Below are 23,148 nucleotides of genomic sequence, written 5' to 3' on the forward strand. Positions count from 1 at the left end.
TTTTCGATTACCAATAAATTTCAGATTGTTGGTCACAGACCGAAGAATTTCGAAAATCTACTAAGAAGATTCTTGCAATTTGGTTTGGAGAATCTAACAACTGTCTATTTAACAGGATTTTGTCTATATAAAAGAGGATCGAGTGGTTGAAGATTTGTTGTACCTAATTAGAAAAATTTAGGAAATTCAGAATTTATCTAATTAGAAACATTTAGGAAATTTAGAATTTACCTAATTAGAAAAATTTAGGAAATTCAGAATTTACCTAATTAGAAAAATTTAGGAAATTTAGAATTTACCTAATTAGAAAAATTTAGGAAACTTATAATTTACCTAATTAGAAAAATTTAGGAAACTTAGAATTTACCTAATTAGAAAAATTTAGGAAATTTACAATTTACCTAATTAGAAAAATTTAGGAAAATTAATTGCTGAGAGATGAGAAATCTGATGAACATTTTTTTAGCTCCACAAAGATTGAAAGAGTTTTGTCCTAAATGCGATGCGAAGCGTTCTCGAGGAGAAGGATGTTACGATGAAATTGGAAAATAAGTTACAAATTTCCAGTATCGTTGTTTGAAACGTGGTTCACAACCATTTTCTAATGCTATGCACACAAGTGACTCGGTATGCTGAGCCTGGAACTTGTTTATCAAGGTATCCAGACTCGAATACCTCAGACTTTTTCCTACGAATAATATATTCGAGAAGTCTAGTATATTTATCAGCAGCGAACGATTTAGCAACCTGGGGATAACGAATGAAATCAACAGTGCGCAGAGAATTGGTGGAATTTTCAAAACAACTCGAAACCAAAAACCGAAAGATGCCTACCTAGGGAAGGATGATCAAAATTCAGTAAATTTCTTTCGCAGAAATAGTGGAAAAAAACAAAGTTCGTCATATTTTCTGCGATATTTGACTCTTTCATTAATACTACGATCAGCAAACAATTCTTTTCGTGGAAATCCTCTAAATTTATAAGAGCACAGTTTTGAGAATTTATCTGTGACTTTTTACAAACTGTACGAGCGAAAGCTTGTTCGCGTTTGCGTCTTCGTGAAATTACCCAAAATTTGATCACTAAAAATATTCTTCAATATACAATATATCTATCAGTCGTCAATTTAAAGCTAGTTCAATTTAAAGAGTTGAAATTTGATTGATGTTATTTTCACAAGAGCACTAAGCAATCACGACCTATCGATACCTTTCGATTTTATACCTTAATCGCCAATAGTTTCAATTATTGCATTGCAGAAAACGAAATTACTGAAAAAAAAAAAAAAAAAGAAAAATACGAGGTTTAAAAAAGCGACGAAGGAAACAACGATGACATCGTGCATCTACGGTCGATTTTATGCGACTGGAACCACACGAAAGGTGGCCGAGGCGAAAAAGAAAGGAGATCATGTTTTGAATGCGACGTCGCGAGAAGTCACGCCGCCGAGAGAAACCCAGTTATCGAGAGACTTTTATGGAGAGGTCGCGGCTGCTCCAGCGAAACGCCACACGCGTCTCTTTCAACTAAACGAATTCCTCGTTCACGTTTTACACCGTCTGAATAATTCAGTTATTCCTTTCATTCCCTGTATCTTTCCTCCTCTTCTCGTCCCTTTCTTTCGAGCTATTATTTTTTTTTTTTTTTTTCCCCGCCGAGTATTAAAAACAGCGTCGCGTGTCACATCGTTGCTTGATTTAATTCTGGAATTCTGATCTTCAAAAAACCATTTTATATTCTTGATATATCTAGCACTCTATAGTTGATTAAAAATTATTCTTTCATTCTAGATCGATTAATACGTCGCGTCTCGCGAGACAAACGAATCACAATTTGAATTCAACTTCATCAAGAAGTCGTTCGACTTCTGAACTGAATTCGATAACAATCACTAAACCGTGGATTTCTATGCATTTAGAGATACAGAAATACACGGAATACGCATGAAAATTTAAAAAATACACCGTCTGTCACAATGATTAATAAATGAATCGAATCTCTGCCTAGGTTAAACTCCTCTCGATTCTTAAATTAAGAATCTCGGAAATGTATAATCTGACTGACTCAAGGCTGAGTCAATACGTGAAATCACCTGATTTTAATTTTATTATTATAATAGCAAATTTCAATAGCTTCTATTCATCTCATGATCCATCGATTCGAGAATCGAAATCAGAAATTTTAATCACCTGATTTTAATTTTATTACCGATTTTCATCTATCGCGGAAACTCTGAAATCTGAAATAAAATTAAGTAGAAAAAATTTCAGTAGCTTCTGTCCATTTCATGATCCATCGATTCGAGAATCGAAATCGGAAATTTTAATCACCTGATTTTAATTTTATTACCGATTTTCATCTATCGCGGAAAATCTGAAATCTGAAATTAAATTACGTAGAAAAAATAGCAAATTTCAATAGCTTCTATTCATTTCGTGATCCATCGATTCGAGAATCGAAATCGGAAATTTTAAATGAAATCACCTGATTTTAATTTTATTACCGATTTTCATCTATCGCGGAAACTCTGAAATCTGAAATAAAATTAAGTAGAAAAAATTTCAGTAGCTTCTGCTCATCTCATGATCCATCGATTCGAGAATCGAAATCGGAAAATTTCCAAAGACAGAAATTGCTGAAATTGAATACGATCAGTATTCAAAAAGGAGGAATATGCTTGAAATGAGGAGGACGATGGAAACGACGCGTTCGGCGACAGAGACGTCGAAACGGGCCGTGAAATCGAGCGCGGTATCCAACGATCGATCTCCTCGCGGCTCTGACTAATTCCGTCGAATGAATCATTCCATCTACTCTTGAAAGAACACGGCCAAAGTGCATTGCACCGGACCGAATTGAACTTGAATCCTGACGGCGTTGGTTGCGCCTGCTCTCCGTGAGATAATGCGCGCTCTCGATGCGTTTCTTTAAATAGTCCCTGTGACTTTATGCACACGCGTTGCATAAGTCGCCGGAGTACGTTTCGTGCGAGTTCGAAGGAGGCACGAGTCCGGCTTCTCCAGTTTGAAGAGTACGGACAATAGATTTGTTGCGTATACTATTCTTTGGAAGTTGTTGACAGATCGAGGAAAATTAGATTAGACAAATCACTTCAATTTAATGCTCTCAATAAACGAAATTCTCTGTTTGAAAATTTTTATTTTAGCATTTGAGCCAACTCAATTGCAAAACACTCTATATACACGTGCAACGACAGGCGTCTAATTTAGAAATTGCGAACTGATCGAGAAAAGTTAGATTTAGACAAATCGCTTCAATCTAATTTTCTCAATAAACGAAATTCTCTGTTTGAAAATTTTTATTTTAGCACTTGAGCCAACTCAATTGCAAAACACTCTATATACACGTGCAACGACAGGCGTCTAATTTAGAAATTGCGAACTGATCGAGAAAAGTTAGATTTAGACAAATCGCTTCAATCTAATTTTCTCAATAAACGAAATTCTCTGTTTGAAAATTTTTATTTTAGCACTTGAGCCAACTCAATTGCAAAACACCCTATATATACGTGCAATGATGGGCGTCTAATTTAGAAATTGCAAACTCATCGAGAAAAATTAGATTTAGATAAATTAATCAAATTAATTTTCTCAAAGAACAAAGTTCTCTGTTCAAAAAATGTTTACTCTATCCCTCGATCCATCAGTTACAGGACACCCTATAGATATGTACATCTATACACACGTCTAATCTACAAATTGCAAACTCATCGAGGAAAATTAGATTTAGATAAATTACTTCAAATTAATTTTCTCAAAGAACAATGTTCTCTGTTCAAAAAATATTTTCTCTAGCCCTTGATCCATCAGTTACAGGACACCCTATAGATATGTACATCTATACACACGTCTAATCTACAAATTGCAAACTCATCGAGAAAAATTAGATTTAAATAAATTACTTCAAATTAATTTTCTCAAAGAACAAAGTTTTCTGTTCAAAAAATGTTTACTTTATCCCTCGATCCATCAGTTACAAGACACCCTATAGATATGTACATCTATACACACGTCTAATCTACAAATTGCAAACTCATCGAGAAAAATTAGATTTAAATAANATTACTTCAAATTAATTTTCTCAAAGAACAAAGTTCTCTGTTCAAAAAATGTTTACTTTATCCCTCGATCCATCAGTTACAAGACACCCTATAGATATGTACATCTATACACACGTCTAATCTACAAATTGCAAACTCATCGAGAAAAATTAGATTTAGATAAATTACTTCAAATTAATTTTCTCAAAGAACAATGTTCTCTGTTCAAAAAATATTTTCTCTAGCCCTTGATCCATCAGTTACAGGACACCCTATAGATATGTACAACTATATACACGTCTAATTTACAAATTGCAAACTCATCGAGAAAAATTAGATTTAAATAAATTACTTCAAATCAATTTTCTCAAAGAACAAAGTTCTTTATTTCAAAAAATGTTTACTCTAGCCCTCGATCCATCAGTTACACCCTGTATATACGCGTAGTTGCAACGCGTCTAACCTAGAAACTGCGAACCGATCGAAAGAAAAATCGGCGGTTTCTCCTCCGGAGAAAAATCGAGTCTTCCGCCTCTCGAGATGAAACCGTTCCAGTTTTCCATGCGTGACCCACTCTCGGCGACGGGAAGGGAGAGGACGATACGCGCGAGCGTGCACGCTCGCGTTCTCCTTATCAGCGGCGCGAGTAAGCGAGCAGAGAACGAACAGGGGCGTGGACCGGTCGAGGAGGAAGAAAAGTCCGTGGATTTCTCGTTGCTCGAGCGAGCACACCGGCTTTCCTAGCCGATGAGAGATTATCGTGGACTTTCAACGGTTTCTCGCCAGCCATCGACATCGTTTCCCTGTGGCCACGTGTTAGACGAGCAGATTTTCTACGGAAGCTAAGCTAAGACAGAGCCAATCGGAGGAACGAGTTTGTTATCGAAGCAGATTAAAAGGTTCTTTCTCGCGTTTTCCAACGGCGTTTTGGTATTTGTGAATTGAAATTTTGCTTCTGATTGACTGAGAAATTCGAGTTTTGCCGCGAAAGAAATCGTTGCGATCCTCTGTTAATAAGAAATTGAGAATCTCTTGGGCTATACGACGTAAAGTTGTAAAGAATTGACGTGACAATAAGATTCTTTTAGCAGAAGCAAGTTGTATATTCTTGAAAAGAAAGAATTAGGTAGCCGCAGATGATTGTAAATGTGTAATTTTGAGGAACTTAAGATACGATTGAAATTACGATACGACTTCGTCCATTTCCTACGAATGAGATCGAATAAAAATCGAAATCTATCGGAACACAGCTAGAATTAACTTCAAACCTAATTAACTTCGTCGTTCCAAACCGACGAAACGAAAAATAAAACTTAACCGCAGGCGAACAACGTCTCGCGAAAAGTTCGGTTGTTAACTGGCAGCGCTGCTGATAATAACCGCGACAAACAAAACGAAAGTTATCAGTGGTTTTCACACTGAAACAAAGCTTGATTTACGAACGTCTTCCTCGAAAAAAATCAGAGAGACCAAGGACCGCATAGTCCCGTCGGTTCGCACCGATAACGTCTCGTGTCTTCGACTACTTCTCTTTTTTTTATTTATAACTCGCTAGAGACGTTGTATCAACTCATACTTGGCGCCAAGACTAAAGAATCTCTCGTCGCACGAATTTTCCAAGAGTGATTGCTAGACCGCGTTTTCACGGATTGCTAGACCGCGAATTTTTTCAATATTCAGAAAAATTACAAAGTCTGTTGATATTTAAAAGAGTATGTGAATGTGAAGCTTGGCTGACGTTTACTACATTTCTTGAAAATACGAAATTGCCTCCTACAGAGCAAGTTGAGATAATGCTCGAAAATGCTCTGCCTCGCCCAGAGACTTGCGTAACGGTCCTTTGATGTCCTTTTAATGTCCCTTTCACCCCATAGAAATTCCATGCGTAATTCATCCGTCTTTATTCAGCGACTACGTAACTTCCATGCGAATTTCACACCGTCTCTCGTACCAATTCGTAGCGGTTTCTCCTCGTCGAATTAGTCATCGAATCCAATTGGCTTCATCCGGCGACCGGCCGAGTGAAATCGCGGGCTTTTCATCAGGTTTTGAAAACGGACCCCTCAATTACCGATTCCACCTGTGCCGAGGGGAAGTTTCGGCAGAGAAAAAGAAAGTCACGATCCGCAAGCCGGATACGCGTAAAGCCGCAAGTTCGTCGAAACGATAAATCCAAGGGAGACCGCTCCTCGCTTTCTGGATCTCTGTTTCGAAAGTGTTTCGAGGTATCGACTACTTTCGAAATCCGTGCATGGGATTCTGTGTAATATTGTAACGAGTAATTTAATTTCGCTTCGATACTTTTGCTATAGTTTGTGAAAATTCGCGAGACAAGAATCGTAAAATAAGGAAAGGTTGGCGCCAGTTCGCAAAACTGTACAAAGAATTTCAAGAATGGCAAATCCTCGAAAAGAATCATCAGGAATTTCTTTTGTGAAAGAGCAGAGTATTAGAGAGTCGTGCAAAATTTAAAAATTCGAGCATCTCAGGAAAGAATAGTCAGAAACTCTCTAGTCGAAGCTTTCGAACTCTCTGAAAATTCCAAAACACGTACAGAAACATCGAACAACTTCTAAAACTCGAAGAATACGAAATGGAATATGAAATCGATCGCAGGACTGTCTGAACACCGTATCGGGAGACAGTTAAGTTAAGAATTCCAAGATTCGCGGATGGAAATTGCGGAATGCCTATGGGAGATTTACAGAGGAGAGGCCGAGTCGCTGGAGAGCGATCACAGAATCACTAAGAATTCCAAAGTCCCCGCCGAAAACCCGTAGAATCCCTAAAATCTAGAGAATCCCCACGCAAAGCTCCGGAATCCTTACAGGAACCTACAGAAACCGCATCAGAATCGTAACTAAAATTCACGTCCAATCTCACGTCCGCCTTCCATCCGAAAACGTTTCTTTGCAATTGTTGGAATACCATTAATCTTGTTGGATCCATTAACCCTTACTGTGTAAACGAGCTTAGGATACCCTTGAAGTGTAAACTTTAGAGCGATCTTTATCCGACGTGGGTAATTCTCGGTGGGTATACAATCTTTTAAATAAGTCTGCAAAAATTCATGCGTCACGTGTTTGACTGGTGTGTTCTTTCTCGACACGGTAATATTGTTTGAACGAAATAGATATGGAGAAATCTCGATCGATACGCACGTGACTTCTCAGTTTAATTCTCTGTTGAAAGATCTTTTGAAGTTGAGAAGATTTAAATATGAAAATTCAAGGGTAACAAGACGTAACATTGAAAAAAACAATGGAACATCAAAGTGTTTGAAAAACCGCGGTGTGTTGGTCTCTTGGGTACCGAGGAGATTAAATTATTCTCTGTGCCTTTGCTTCGTAAAAGTATCATTTTACAGACCATTCTTTAGCATTGCTTTATGTTGTTTTCATTCGGTTGTGGTTTCTATCGTAACGAGACAGTTAAACAATTAAAATCCAACGAAATGACGAATTACAAATTTGTCAAAAAGAAAAACAAAAAAAAAAACAGAGGAAACAAGGAACAAGTGTTCCAATATCTTGAACGCCAATCTGGCTTTACGTGGTATTAACAAAACTGTTGATCGAACAGCGGAACAAAAGCACTATCAAACAAACACGTGCCCAAACAAGAAAGCAGCGTCGACACGACAAACAACGGTATCGTTATAAATAAATTTTGTGGAAAAAGAGAGACAAAGACATTTAGTATCGTAGCTAAAAAAAGATACAAAAGGAAGTAGAGTGTGCCTGAAGTGGAGAGAGTTCTTTTCCTCTTTTGATAGAGAAGCAGTATGTATGTATAATACTTGCATACGTGAACATCACAGGGGAAAAACATGATAAGTTCATTTTTGCTGATTTTTTTCTTACTTCAGTGCGATTTTATTATATTTTAATATAATGTACGCAGACACAGAGCTAAAAATAAAAAAAAGAAAACACCTAGCGAGTACCAAAGACATAATTAACGAAAATTTTAATCCATTAACGATCGATGCTATATTAATGCAACATTTCATTTGCAATTTCTTTATCAATTAATTTATTGTAATTGTAAAAATATTCGTTTGATACTTCATTCGCCACTGTTTCAGATTTTATAATTTCATGAGACTTAAAAACCCAGATTTAATCTACCCTAGGTTTAAAACCCAGATAGAAATCTAGATTTAAAAATCTGCTTGGCTGCATGATAAACAATATTCATAATTACAGAGAGAAAAATATATACGTGCGTCAAAATCAATGTCAAAATCAAATAAATTTTGGTGACATTGTATTAATTGACCAATATATTGAATTTTAATTGCTGCTCTATCGCAAAGAATGAAAAATGTCTCGACTTATCGTGTTCTTTCTCGGTATGCTTCGCATGTACGTATATGACGAGAGATAAATTCGAAAGTACAATGAATGGAAGAAAGAAAAGAGGCGAGATCATGGAGAAGCTTGATGACACGACGGAAGGTCGCGAGACGAGACGAGACATGGTTTTGTCAGTGCTCGACATTTTTTATTGCACGCCGAGATTCGCCGACGTATTAGCCGATGATATATTTTTTTACGACGCGAATAGATAAGAGGTGATCGTCTCTTCTTTCGAAAGAGATCATCGACTGTATCAGTCGTGATAAGGAATTTATTAGCGAGCGTGCATGTATAAAACGGTAATCGATATTTCCCTTTTCATCCTTTCCATTTCTTTGGCTTTCTATTTTGGCCAGTCTTTCCTTTTCCTTTCTTTTCTTGTTCGATCAATGTTTAACTGAACATCAGTTACAAAATTATTAACTAAAGGCACTAAAATAAAAATATTACACCAATTTATAGATTAATTTGGTTTTCTTGATAAACTTTAGCAAATGAGCGAGTGTCATTTCCTTTTAAATTATTTTTGAGAAGAGAGTTCATCTATGAAAAATTGTATTTTTCATTGCGCTGTCCTAAGAAATTTTGCATCAATTAAGAACATTGAATTTTGACTATTTTGCATTTATTAGCGTTATTTCTATATTACAGCAACTTCGGATTTTGTTTGTGAAAAGATCGAGAATAATTCAGAAACTTTGATTGAACAAGAGAAATATCGAGGCTACGTCGACTTTCGTGTTAAAGAATAATTGCGGACAGGTAATTAAAATTAGTCGATCCTATCTAAATCGCGTCTAAATTAAGAATTTTGTAAATATAATGATCCTTTCCTTCCATGAGAAGTGAAATAGACATCCTCTCACTGTCTTTGTTCTACATACTTTCTTTATCTTGTTTAACATCTAAATTATATCTAATGTTAATTTAAATCTAATGAATCGAATATTCCACAGTTTTTAAAATAAATATATAAAAGCCTAAGAACCATTCTTTCTCAAACTGGAGAAATGTTACTTTGCTCGAAGCAATTCGAGTCTGCCTGATATTTTCCAAGATCTATTTAATAACTAAAGAATCATTAAAAAATATATGCTGAAATATCGTTCCAAGAATCATTGACTTATTAAATTTATTACTTATTAAGTATATAATTCACCATTATTCCGATAAAATTTGACAAGTTTAAATAATGATTTTTTCCTCAAAAGATTGCGCGGAATAAAAAAATAACAAAATGTCTCTAAAAATCCATAACTCCGTAGTCCGATCACTGTCGCACTTCACTTATCGCAATCACAATGTCGTGATCATAAAAATTCTAATCCTTCTACAATAAAAAATTCGTTCCATCCGAAATCAAAAGGATCATCAATCTAACAAAAGGCATTCTCCAATTGTTTCTAAACCATTATCTAGAAAAACGTCGGAGGAGAAGTGAACGTGCCTCCAAATTATCGGTGAAAGGATCACTCACCTGGGAGCATTGATGATCGGTCGGCCCATTGCCCGTTGCTGGCGCTTCTCGTTGCTGGGAAGGCGCAGGTAATCTTGGTCGCCAAAGAGGAACAGATCCTTTGAAATAATCATGTCCACCGTGTGGTTGCCGGTTATAGCTGCCCGCCTCTCTCTCTTATCTTTCTCTCACTGCCGAACCACGGGCTGAACAACGCACCACGACGACGACAACGACGTCAAACGCGACGGAATATCCTCACCTAAGTCCCGCCACCTCGACACGTCTTCCAACGCGATCTTCGACGACGATTCACCACCGCGATCGGTTTGCTGCTGCCTCTCGTCAGCAAACGAACATTTTCGCCAACTATTCCCGCGACTCCGTGACAATTTCCCGTCTAGACACTTGGTCGCGAGCATTAAGTCCGAATAAAATTTCGAAATCGAACGACGAATTGATCGATAAGAAGCTGATTTTCCTTCTTCCGATCCGCACTGTGCACTGTTTCGAGTGGATCAGTGCACTTGTTCAACTTAGCGATCGTTTCTCGAACGACAATTCAACGAGGTTTCTTTTTCGAGAGAGTTTGCGTCTTTGGTAGAATCGTCGAATTCGGTGTTGGATAAAACGATGGAAAAGTTCGCCAAGATTCGAGTGAGAACGTTGCGAAACTAAGCGTTTGTTCGCGACTCTTGATAAATTGAGAGTATCCTTGCAAATGGAAACGGAGTGTTTTGCGAGAGAGTTCCACGAAGATCGACTCCGATTACCTGGAACAGAAGAAAAGTGATTTTTGTGATATGTTCGAGGCATTTGTGTTTGTGAAACGAAGTTACGGTGAGTGTTGAAGTTGTTATCGTACATTCTTAAAGTCTTTGGAACATTATCAAAAAGCAAGCTTCAAAGGTTTGTATTAAGGAATGATACGAATTTCGAAGAATATAGTGAGACAGAAGATAGTTCCCAAAATAAGCAAACACAGACTATTTGATTAATAATCTGCGTTGCTTTTTCTAATCATGAACAAATTATATTTCTCCACGACGTATTACGCAATGTAAACTTGAAAATTCGAGAAGAATGTGTTTTTTTATAAAGAATCATAACTCATGACGTAAACTTGAAAATTCGAGAAGAATGTGTTTCTTTATAAAGAATCATAACTCATGACGAAGTTAAATATTTCAATCAATATAGAATTTGCAAGAAATTTGCCAATTAAACACAAGTTAAAATTAATGCTAAGTCTAACGTCTAGAGAACAGAAGAAATATGACGAAAGAGAATACAGATAAAATGACACAACTAGGTAATGTCAATAAAATTTGTAGATCAATATAGCGCGGCAATATAGGCAGAAAAATCAGGTCAAAAGTGATCGTTCTAACAGTTATATCTCGATATTTCAGTCAAAACGAGCTACCAAATTTCACTGCCACGCAGCAGGATTCACCTTTATAAACATTCAGTTTGAGAGTAAAGAATTTGTTTCCTTTCAAAGTCGAAAATATCTAAAAGTAACCAAAGGAATTAATTATAAAAGTTAATTCGTCTTTAAACTTACCAATACCTTCAATTTAATTGCGTCGTTATATTCTTATATATCTGCGAGATATTTCCTACATTTGCGAGAATTAAATGAAAGAATTGGGCGTCACTTGTTAATTTCTAATCCTGCGGCGAAAAAAAGTGTCTAATTAAGAAGCGCTTCACGTAATAATCCAATATGGCGTACGCGCCACAAGTTTCAAACTACTTACTACTTGCATTCCGGCGGGCCGTATAACTGATATTCCCGCAACGAATGTCTGGAATATGCTGCACTTGTACAAAAGAACGGCTGGCGTTCATTCATGATCGTCTATTAACAGTACCGAAGGTAATCGTGTCCGCTGGATAATCCGTTACCAGCGACGAGTCGGCACAAAAACGAAACGCGCGAACTTTTCATACGAAAATAGAAGCTTTCTGACCGAACAACCATAACGTATGTCTTAAAAAGTTCGATTATTTTCAGCCTCGCCTACCGCACGTTTTTCCTCTCACTCTCTTTCTCTCTCTCTCTAAAACCACAAGAAACCACGTAATCAAAGAAATTCCTCTTTTCGCCTGAACTTTTTCATATTTTCCACTAAACCAACTACGAAAAAGTAACGTACTTTCACGAAGTAGAAGAGACTTCCGAAGCACCCTCTGTACATCGTATAGTAAATTAATTAGACGTCCGCAGCGCCACCCCTTTCTCGCCTTCGATTTTAAAAACGCTCAACCCAAACTAAAAAGTAAGATCATTCTTATATGTACAAGTAATAACATTTCATACATCTGCGAAACAGACGAAAAATCATGTACCTCATTGTTCTGAAAAAAGCATGATTCACCATGCACCGCGAAACTAAGACGCGAAAGAAAAAAGAACCTCGCGCCGGAGAGCGCGGCTTATTGCAGCCTGAAGTTATTCCAAACAGGCCGCGCGGAACGTAAATAAAAAATGTTGCCAACATTTCCTCGCAGCGCGACGTTTACAGCTTCCGAGGCCCAACGACAAAGAGGCATTTAAAAAATCCACTTGAATTTTGCGAAACAAAAATACATGTGCACAAATACAGCGTGCACGTTTGGTGCATATACACGCGACATATATAGGTCACCTATTTTTGTTCAACAACACGCGGACCAACAGCACTACTTGTTTGCGACGATCGACTTCCGAATTCTCCGCATAATCTGAATTCGCCGCCATTACCACCGTGGATCGTCGGCGATATTTATCGGCGAGATTTGTCAGCTGCTCGAAGCCGCGCGATCAGGGGCGAGAAACGAACACGGCGGGCCGAAGCGGATCACAACGTGCGACGCGTTTGACGCTGACGAAGTAAATCGAGCGGATATACGCCGCGCGCATGAGAACTCGTCCCATATTTACATCGCGCCAATTTTCACCCGCCAACTGTTGGACATTAGTCACGGATGAGTGACGCGTATACGAGAGACGCCTGGTGTATCGTGGACATCTTCCTCCGCTCTGGACAGAGACGATTCTGACAGGCGTTGCTAATTGATCCCGCGCGGACTTGAACGACGCGATCGATCGGTGCAGTTTTCATTTTCGTGGCCTTGCGTGCGAAACCGTCGACTAACGTTTCCCATTTCCGGTCGGCGATTTCGTCGATGCGTGTCAACCTTCGAACGTGAAATTAGCAGCGATCTGCTACGCAGTCACGCGACCCGCTTCACCGTGACGTTGAGCAGTATCCACGTCGAAGAACCAGTTAAATACGATTTTTTGAATTTTCAGAAGCAATTGAACATACAATGGCTCGCGCAGCGTAAGTAATCTAGCATTACAGCGACAATGTCAGCTGAACGTTCAAAATGTTCTGTACGTAATATCTGCGTTCGTAAAAGAATTTGAAAGATTACCTTAATTAAATGTATTCACGTAGAATAGTAATTGTAACCAACCTTTTTGTTGTAAATCCACCAATACGAGGTGTTTCATTCCGTTGGCGCGCCTACTAGCGGCGCTGGTCGAAATCGACGATCGTTGAGAAAGGTTATGGCGCCGGTACCGAAAGTAACGGCTTCTAATTCGGCCGTGAGCGAACACCGGCCGAAAATACAATATCGAGAAACGGATAAACGAATTTAGAATTCATTACTCTCTTTTCATCGCTTTCGTATGGTGTTGATGCCGTGGGTGGTAAGTTTAAATCTTTTATATCATATAAATGACTTGGATTTAATGCATGAATCTCAGTTCCTTTCTTCAGAGGAAACCTTATCGTTTGAAATTTTTAATAAAACTCAAGATATATTTAGTCACGCGTACTATCAATGAGAATGTATATGATGATTAAGAACAATTATCTCATCGCGAGTAGTACGTTTCATGTCACGGGTGCAACGATCTCGGTCTGCTAAACCGAGGCAAGATCAATGAACACGACCGGCCAACCGATAGCTGCGAACGAGATTACAAGTTTGAATTTCGATAACCATCTATATATATGACAATTAAACGGCTAAAAATGATACTTTAAAGGATTGAATTTAGTATGTATTATTTTTGATACTATAAAAAAAACAAACGGCGATTAAACAGTTCCGATATTTAAAAAAATATAAAACTTTTACTAAAAAGGAATAATAGAATTTGTACAGATGTGATTATATCATTTTACTTTACTTTCTTAAATCCACAGATCTCTACGGATTACTGCCACTTATTTACTCTAAATACTATTAATTAAAATAAACATTGTTTCAGATACTCTTCTAGCAGCGTTAAGAAAGGACTTATATATGAAATCCACGAATAAGGTCACTTGCTATGTAATTGAACTTACAAATGAAGCGATAGAAAGGAAAAGAAGGTACGTGCGCGCATATATATGAAAGAAGAATAGACAAATGACATTGCACTGGAAAAAACTAATTTGGCACGAACATAACTTTCAGACCAGCAGCCGGTGTATAACATCGTTTTTTCGGTTCCTTGTTAATTACCACATCGAACACGTAAACTGAGCAAAAACACGTACTTATCCTGATTTACTTGATTAGAATACACGAGTCAACCGATTGGATTTGTTCCAAAGCGAAGTTGTTCCTTTCAACGCTACAATCATCCAGCCTAATCGGTGTTTTCTAGCATCGAAAATGAAATGCACGTTTAATTTGACTAACCACAACTAAAGGTACGTGTCACGATTTATATCTTCCCTTCTTGTCAACTAAACGATAATATTATTCGTATATATATATAATAAGCTACTCTTGTGAAGGAAATTGAACTTTCTCGATGTAGAAAACGAACGAATAACAACTCTATATTTAGATGATCTGCACTCCAATCTTTTTTCGTGGTTATTTTTGGTTTAACTAGTTCATCTGAATTTTGAGAAAGGAACGGTACCTATAGAAACCGCAAGATGGAAAAGATAAGACGCTGCCGACTCGTGGCAAAATCTACCATGCGTTGATTAGATACGAAGTTAGAAAGATTCGTGAACCTAACAAACAAAATGGCCAAATAGAATTACGGTATTAATCCTTTTAATTTAAAAATCACATGCGCCACCAGTGGCATCCGCGGTCGATTAATCACTGAATCGTTATAGTGTTGATAACATGTAATGTGTTTTTGCTATACAACAGATATTTTTTGAAGGAAGATTATCTGCACTGCGGCAAAATGCTCAATTAAGTATTATTATGAAGACATGATGTTTATAATACCTATGGTAGGTAAGGTCAGCGTATTGATGATAAGGTCATTGCAAGCATGGCGTACGCGTCCTTCGATTGTTCGTCCTCGAATGTGAAAGAATTAATTTTTAATGAGGAAATATCTACAGTTTCGTTGAATCTTGCGTAGAATCTTTCACTACGCGACGATACTTTTTGAAACAGTTCAAAAGATTCGCTTATACTAGCTCATGTAAGTATTCAAACACTTACTAAAATATTTATAAGCATATCATGTGTTTTATACAAAATACTTTGAAATTTCATTACTACTGTACATTACTATAATATATATAATACTCATAATTATCATGATTAAGTATTAACTCCAACAATCAGTCAGGGGCATCTTTAATATTTATTTATTATACTTGAAATAACTATTCATGCTGTACATATTCAGATTAGTTTCGAACTTTAACAATATAGTCACGACAATCGTATCAATGAAATTTGAAAACATTTTATATAACTTGCATATAAATTCTTTTATTGCAAATGCTAAGATATTTTTCTACAATAGGGCATTGACATACGAACAATCTTTGAACGAGAAAACACCGGTTGCAGTGAATGACCCTACGCCCTTGATATTCTCGAACACGTTCGCTCCCGTTTGAAACTTACATTTAAAAAGCCAAAGGAAAAATGAAAACTGAACAGTCGAAATGGTAAATGATGTAAGTGGCACAAATCAGCAGATTTTCAATATAAACAAGAAATATTTGTTGAAGGTGCCTAGGACGCTAACAACTTTGGTATCTTATGATAGCCTTAAAGGTGCTGAAATAAATTCTAGCGCTCGTAACATTGCATTCGGTATGAAATTTAGTACTTTTTGAGCTTCTAAAATTGTCAAATAAGAGTAATGATAAAATTAAATGGGTCTAACGCTGCTGTCATAATGCATTGCAACACCTTAGGATTCTTAACATCAGAACTACTATAATAGTCAAGTCAATCAATCTTTCTTCAATTTTTTTAAATTTCAGAGAGTATATTTTCAGATTTCAGTATTACGTTCTCTCCATGTTTTTTATTTTCTAATACATCTCAATTTTAGTTGTCAATAGTTCCAGTATTAAAGACACAGTTTATCACCGGATGTCAGTATTCCCAACTCGACAATCGTAAATCGAAGATATTCGAGAATTCGAAAATACCGTCTCGTCGAGACTTCGGATATGTCTATCGAGATTCGTGTGTCAGCGGGAGGTTGGTCATCTGTGATTTTACGACTTTCCGGCGAAACGAGTCAAAAATAAGGGGGAAAAAATAACGCTGAATATGCAGTTTTGCAAGCCGGTATTAAAAAAGTTTTACTCACGTAAAAAGCACGAAAAATTCCAGTGTTCCTCGGTGTTATCGCTGGTGTGATCGAGGCGAGTTTCTCGATCATCTAGAAACCCGAGGAAGAAGAAGAAGAGGAGGAATAACTTTCAGTAGGTCTCGAGTTCGATGTTGGCTGTAGCCGGTATCTTCGGCCTCGTCGTCCTCGGCGTCGTCCTCCTCGTAGCTCCTGTCACACATGCACTGTGCATCGGCCACGAGCATGCGGCCATTGCGCGGCACGCAGTCAATGAACCCGCATTGCTTTTCACCCGGGAGAGCCTTTGCCTTTTTTTCCCTTCTTAAACCCCGGAACGCACTATCGGCCGGCCTCTATCCGCGAATCTTCGGCCGCACACTCACGATATATATTCCGGTGGCGGTTTTACACGAGGAACACCCGACCCTCCCGATGTCACTGGTTCTCTTGCCTCTTCCTGCGCCGTGTCGTCGTTATCTCTGTCTTTCTCTCTCTCTCTCTCACTTACACACAGACACATACACACATACACTCTCTCCCAATCTCTCTCTCTCTCTCTCTCTCTCTCTCTCTCTCTCTCTCTCTCTCTCTCTCTCCCTCTCACTCTTTTTCGTATATACGTGTATATGTGTAATACACGGGTGCGCACGCGCGTTTTTCACGTCTCTCTGCTTTTGCACGTGTATATACGTATGTATATGTCGCGACGAAAATCCCTCTCTGTCCCTCTTTTATTTTCTCTCTCTTCCTCTTTCTACCTTCATACGATCGTTCAGTAACCCGTACTCCCTTTCTCACTCTCTCTCTCTCTCTCTTTTTCTTTCTCTCTATATAACTCCAATATACGCGGCTACGATTTTTCACCAGTTCTTTCCTCTCCGAGTATCACGATCCACACGACTCGAGAGGGAAGGCGTTTACCATGTTATAAGGATGAGTATGGAACGATGAGTATAAGTAAGGAACCGCGGTGTTGTACCACGAGCACTTTCGCACCGATTCTGACTCGTATCGGAGTCTCGTGCCCCCCCCGAAGTTCGACCACAGCTTCGCGACACGACACTCGCGGCGGTCGGATGCAGACTGAATTGGACGCTACGTGCATCGCTCGTGTATTGCCAGAACGTCCCTCCCCTTATCCACCCTCCCTCTTTTTCGCTCGTTCCTCTTTCTCTTTCCCCTATTTACAACTTCTCTTCGCGGTGGCTATCAGCTCGTGCCAGACCCCAGGCTCATTTTTACTGGCGACGCGCGAATGCACAGCCAGAACAGAGGACAGTTTACTCGCGAAATTCAGGATTCTTTTGTTAAACGATGCTTCCTACTTTTCCCTGTAGATACAGATCAGCCTGATGAAAACTCCTTCGACGACACAATGCGCGTATATTTAAATGGTCAGATCTCGTTGCTTAAGTAGTATTTTTAATTTCTTGTCAAATTTTATTGATTTTTTTTTTTTTTTTTTTTTTTTTCTTGTCACAGATTACAGTCAGGGGTTTGAATTGGATTTTTAAAAATTTAAATTGCATAAAAAGACATATGTAGGAATGATACGCGCGATATGATTTTAAGCGCAATTTTTCCCTCTTTCTTTCGTTATAAATTTGGATTGAACAAAAAAGAGAGATATTTAAAAACGTGAATGAGACATTCTCTAAGAGCAATCAATTTTAATCAAGTAACGATGCGTAGAATATTTTCGATTACAGCATTTCCTCTATGGATCAACCTTTGGAAGTTCGTTCTTTATATATTAATACAAAGGTAGTGGCCTTGATTTGTGTCATAAAATAAATAACATTCTTCAAGTATTAACTATATTTTCTATATTCAAAACATAATAAAATATAATGGAGTTGCTGTTCTATAGGAGTCGAGTAAATTTGATAATTAAATTTATAGGTTCGATGTTTTTTTTAGTTTTATCTCCGAAATTTTATTTTCTGAATATTTATATATGTGTGTATGTATATATATATATATATATTACAAATTTCATATATTTTTACTTATTATAATTAAATATCTAAAACTACAAATAATGAATTATTTGAATATCTTACGAAATTTACGTAATTCCGATAATTGAAAAGAGTATTAAGAATCCAAGTTCCTCTAGCTATTTTGTTATGTTTTTAAAGTTGTGATTATCATAGTTCATTAAATTAAATCGTCAAATTCAATCACACATATTATCTTCACATTTTTGAATATTAGACTCAGAAAATCCCATTTCCTCATCTTTTTGACAAACCAGGTTTATGATAGCACTATGATTAACAAATAACGTTAGTGCTCTTCAAAAGTAAATGAAAAATAAACAAAACATTTAAACATAAAACTTACTTTAGTAAATCGCCTTCAAAACCATTCCAGCATACTGTTCCTGGATGTGTTATTTTATATTCTAACAAGTTATTAAACTGTTCTTGTAATTTCTACAATTAAAATATAGATAATTAGGCACATTCATTAAGTACAAACTTTATTTTATAGATATATTTATTTCTGTACCTGAATAAGCTGTGCACTTTGCCAATCACAAGCAAAATTTTGACTGCTTGGTAAACTGATAAAATAGTTTCCTTTTTCTTTTCCTGGAACAATTGAAAGTATTAACAAATATACGTGAATTAAATGAATTATATAAACAATAGAAAGTACATACTTATGGACATATTCGGAGCAGCAAATAATAAAATTGGCGCAGTAACGCACGTAGTATCATGCAAGTATATTGCCGTTGATAATTGTTTTGTAAAATACGTAATATATGGACTAGTATATTCCTTAACTCTATCATTTACACTTGACGGATGTATAGCAACGCAGCCATCTTCTGGAGTCCATGCAAATGTTCCATTTCTTGTAACTTTTCTAAACATAAAAACAAAATTTAATATACATTTCGATCTTCATTAACTATTATTATTATACGAGAAATCAGACATACCTTATAACAGCAACATTAGGATACAATCCAGCACATACTATTGCTTTTATTAAGACTGTGTTTTTGGAGTTCTTGTTAGCATTAACGTCACTGGGATTTTCCGAGTTCATAAATTTCATTTGATACAAATGTTGGGCAAATTGAGTTTTCATTTCGGAAAGAAGTTTAAGCGTATTAAAAGAAAGAAAATAATCTCTACAAAAAGAGCTTGCGTAGCTCCTTTTGTACGCGGCCTCGAATCTCGTTAATGCCTCAGATAACGCGATATGATCGCTAAATTGATTCATATTTAATTCGAGCTTCTTTTTTCGTGCTTCTTCCTCTTTTCCAAGAGGGCAGTAAAATGCATCTTTAAAATTAAGACTCGCTGCAATTGCAAAAACTGGCTCCACACACGAAAATAATGCCGCCCATATAATCATTTTCCCTAATAAGGATAATAAACAGAATGATCGACATGAAAACTTATTGATAAAAAATTGTACATAAAAATAATACCTGTTCGTGGATCTAGTGGTAATTGCGCCAAATGATATCCTAAAGGAGTCAAATGTTCCTCGTCATCCAACGCGTTAAGTGTCCGGAGTAAATCTAAAGACAAATCTATAGCTTTCATATTTGGTGGAGACATAACACTTTCTAAGAATGTTTTAGCTTTTCCTAATTGTAGAATTTTTATTTGTAAAATAACTTCCTCCAAACGCGTCCTTAACATTTCAGGTAATGGAAAACATTCAAATGTCTTTTCTCTAGCTTTTGAATACAAATGATAACAGACTCCTGGTTTTACTCTAAAAAGAATATAATAACCATTATTAAATACCATTTTCGTAATAAATATCTTAAATAACAAAATAATCTTCTTTGAAATTTTATTCTAAATGTCTTTTACCTGCCGGCTCTGCCTTTTCTTTGTCTAGCATTAGCTAACGATACCCATTCAGGTTCCAAAGTTTGGATATTTTTTTGAAGATCAAATTTACCATACTTCGTTTTCCCACAATCAATAACATATACTACATCTTCAATAGTTATAGAAGTTTCGGCTATTGAAGTTGCAATTATTATCTTCCGAACTCCTTCGGATGGTTCTTTAAATATGAGCTTTTGATCAATAGTTGGCATACGAGAATGAAGGGGATAAATAACGTATTGATCTGCACATATAAAATAATTTTTTTAAACTCTAAAATTGTAATGGAAGCAAAAATTTTATATTAAATTTCACATTAAATACACTTACTTTGTGGATAATGTCCATTTTCCAACATAATTTTATTTAGTTTTATTATATCCATCATACCAGGAAGGAAAACTAAAATAGCTCCAGGATCTCTTTTTCTGCAAATATACCTAATTAATTGTTCTATAAGATCAAGAGACAGTTTTTCACTGTGAGGATTCCGTAATTGATCAATTACTTCTTTTGTATATTTGTGCTATAATATAATAAATGAGAAAAATAAGAAAAAAATAAACGTAATGTACACCATCATAAAATAAGAATATTTGCCTCGATTTTAAGTATTCGTGCGTAAGGACCTATCATATCTTGAAACTCATCTCTTTTTTGTTGTTCCTGTTTATATTTTTTGATATGTTTTCTATGATCTTGGGGCAATGCAGTTGCCGGTGGAAATTTAAATCTGTAATTCAAGTAATGTTATCATTTATTTACATTGTTTTTATTAAGTGCGAACTTACTCAGTAAGGAATAGAACATCCTCTAAATAATACTCTGTAACTGGATAAGTAAAGCCTGGAATATGAATCATTGGGCAGTTATTGTAATATTCGGAAAAACTTTCAGGATTAACTGTTGCACTCATTAAAAGGACTTTCAAGTCAGATCTCTAAAAAAAAAATAAATTTTTTTATGTAACAAAAATTAATATACAATTTTATACAGAAATGAATTAAACGTACTTTAGAAATAATTAGTTTCAATAAAGCAAGAATAAAATCACTTTCGGTAGTCCTTTCGTGAATTTCATCCAATATAATATGAGAAAATTCTTTTAAGGCTGGATCACCTTGAAGAAACTGTAACAACATTCCAGTAGTACAAAACAGTATACTGCCTCTATCTCTTGGTAATACTCTATAAATAAAACACAGATAATATGATATTTCATCTTTCAGTGAAGTTAATAAAAATAGAAAAAATAAAAAATAACGTACTTTTCAAGCCGAATGTGAAAACCAACAGATTTACCCAATCTTTCTGCTCTCTCAGCTGCAACTCTTTCAGCAACGGATATTGCTGATATTCTCCTAGGTTGAGTGCAAATAATTCGTGTAACGCTACCATCTCTATGTTCTATTGCATCATCCAATATAAACTGAGGAACCTGTGTTGTTTTTCCACAACCTAAAATACATCTGTACAATAACTGTGTCTAATAAATCATTCAAAAGATCTTATGAACATTAAAGGATACATATATTAATCAAACAAATAATAATAATATAAATACATTTAATCTTAAATTATTTACTTCCAAACTTCAAAACTTACCAGTTTCTCCACTTATTACAATAACTTGATTTGTTTTAAGTAATCTTAATATATCTACTTTTTTATGATGTGCCGGTAACTTTAATCTAATCTTTTCCATACTCTGATACTCTTGCGTTGCTGTCTTTACTTTAAATTCATTAAATAACATTTTATCTAAATCACTATCCCTTTCTAATCTCGATTTAACCAGCAAAGCTCTATCAAGATTTTCATGTAAGTTACCAGACACCATGTTCATGAACTTCCTTTTAAACTGAGAGTCATGAATGTGCATATATTTATTTTCCAACGTGCCATGCAATGTATCTTCAGCATATGCATTGTTGTATAATTTTTCATAATATCCTTTAGAATTATACAACACACGTTCAATTTGTACTTGAACATGTTCAGATAACTTAATAACTTTAGTTGATTTTTGCTTCATTTCTCTGGCTTTATCTCTGTAATAAAGTCCTATTTGTTTGCCTTTTAACCAAGGAGGATGTCCTCCTTGTCCTCTGCCTCGGCCATGGTTACCAAAATGTGATTCTCCAGACTGAGAACTTTCACCTCTATCTCCTAAATATATCCAAGGAATATAACATATAATAGAAATATCAAGAAACATGCAAAATCATTATATTTAACTGTAATCTTATTTGCATCATATGAGACCAAAGAATCTAACCTAAATGATTACTAGATTGCCATCAAATTTAAAAACAACAAGATATTTTACATACATCAAATGCTGCATATTATCAAATTCGAAATCCCTCCCAAAAAATGATACAATACATAGAATATAATTACAAAAGATGAAGTAATTGCAAAGATGCAACTGCACTGTCATATTTTCTACATAATTTTATTTACCATGTCTACGTCTCGAATGCATTCTTTGTGCTGAAAACGATCCGTAAGGATGGGACATTCTCTTCTACCTAATCGTACGAAGACATTAGTGCTGTTTGTTCATTGCACATTGCTTTTCAAATACTTAAATACTGACAAATTCGCCGCTCTATCTAGAATCACTGTACAACATTGAATAAGGACAGAATAGACATAACATCGTGTGGAACTTCGCGTCTTGTGATTTTGAAAAAAGTTAGGGTGTTTCGTACGCCCTCTACTACAATCAAGGAGAGAATTATGAAGAGATAATATTCTGCGTGAAAACGTGTATAATTGTAACCAATTGATTAAACAAATATTTATGCCAAAAGTTGTGTGTGAAATTTACTGTGTC

At 36.1% G+C, this 23,148-nt stretch overlaps 1 protein-coding gene and 3 long non-coding RNA genes across 7 annotated transcripts in view; 2 read left to right on the top strand and 2 right to left on the bottom strand.

Annotated features, from left to right (window-relative positions):
- The window catches only part of LOC122526960, a 135,810-nt gene extending 118,815 nt beyond the window's left edge, over positions 1 to 16,995 (bottom strand). For both annotated transcript variants that reach the window (XR_006306253.1, XR_006306252.1), the window contains exons 1-2: positions 16,459 to 16,995; positions 9,900 to 10,651 (exon numbers count right to left, since the gene is read on the bottom strand). This is a non-coding gene — a long non-coding RNA (uncharacterized LOC122526960). The remainder of the gene's footprint in view (positions 1 to 9,899; positions 10,652 to 16,458) is intronic.
- LOC122526961 lies at positions 13,272 to 14,923 on the top strand. Of its 2 annotated transcripts, XR_006306255.1 has the most exons (5): positions 13,272 to 13,577; positions 13,657 to 13,937; positions 14,164 to 14,257; positions 14,343 to 14,581; positions 14,692 to 14,923. It is a non-coding gene; the product is annotated as an uncharacterized LOC122526961 (long non-coding RNA). The 2 variants fall into 2 exon arrangements; XR_006306254.1 differs by lacking the exon at positions 13,657 to 13,937 and having other exon boundaries at positions 13,273 to 13,584; positions 14,152 to 14,257.
- On the top strand, positions 15,024 to 15,864 carry LOC122526959. Its single transcript, XR_006306251.1, has 2 exons — positions 15,024 to 15,324; positions 15,655 to 15,864. It is a non-coding gene; the product is annotated as an uncharacterized LOC122526959 (long non-coding RNA).
- Positions 16,996 to 18,414: 1,419 nt separating the features above from the next.
- On the bottom strand, positions 18,415 to 22,963 carry LOC122526953 (ATP-dependent DNA/RNA helicase DHX36). Of its 2 annotated transcripts, none has more exons than XM_043650669.1 (14): positions 22,773 to 22,963; positions 21,912 to 22,475; positions 21,575 to 21,764; positions 21,320 to 21,494; positions 21,098 to 21,246; positions 20,907 to 21,039; positions 20,637 to 20,832; positions 20,286 to 20,550; positions 19,892 to 20,184; positions 19,394 to 19,820; positions 19,109 to 19,317; positions 18,955 to 19,037; positions 18,787 to 18,878; positions 18,415 to 18,710 (listed from the first exon to the last, which is right to left on the bottom strand). In XM_043650669.1, exons 1-14 carry the CDS (start codon positions 22,828 to 22,830, stop codon positions 18,620 to 18,622), a joined length of 2,925 nt encoding a protein of 974 aa, XP_043506604.1. In that variant the 5' UTR covers positions 22,831 to 22,963; the 3' UTR covers positions 18,415 to 18,619. The 2 variants fall into 2 exon arrangements, with proteins under 2 accessions (XP_043506604.1, XP_043506605.1); XM_043650670.1 differs by lacking the exon at positions 22,773 to 22,963 and adding an exon at positions 22,585 to 22,699.
- Positions 22,964 to 23,148: the final 185 nt, after the last annotated feature.

The sequence above is a fragment of the Frieseomelitta varia genome, unplaced genomic scaffold, assembly GCF_011392965.1.
Source record: "Frieseomelitta varia isolate USP_RPSP 00005682 unplaced genomic scaffold, Fvar_1.2 scaffold_204, whole genome shotgun sequence".
NCBI lineage: Eukaryota > Metazoa > Arthropoda > Insecta > Hymenoptera > Apidae > Frieseomelitta > Frieseomelitta varia.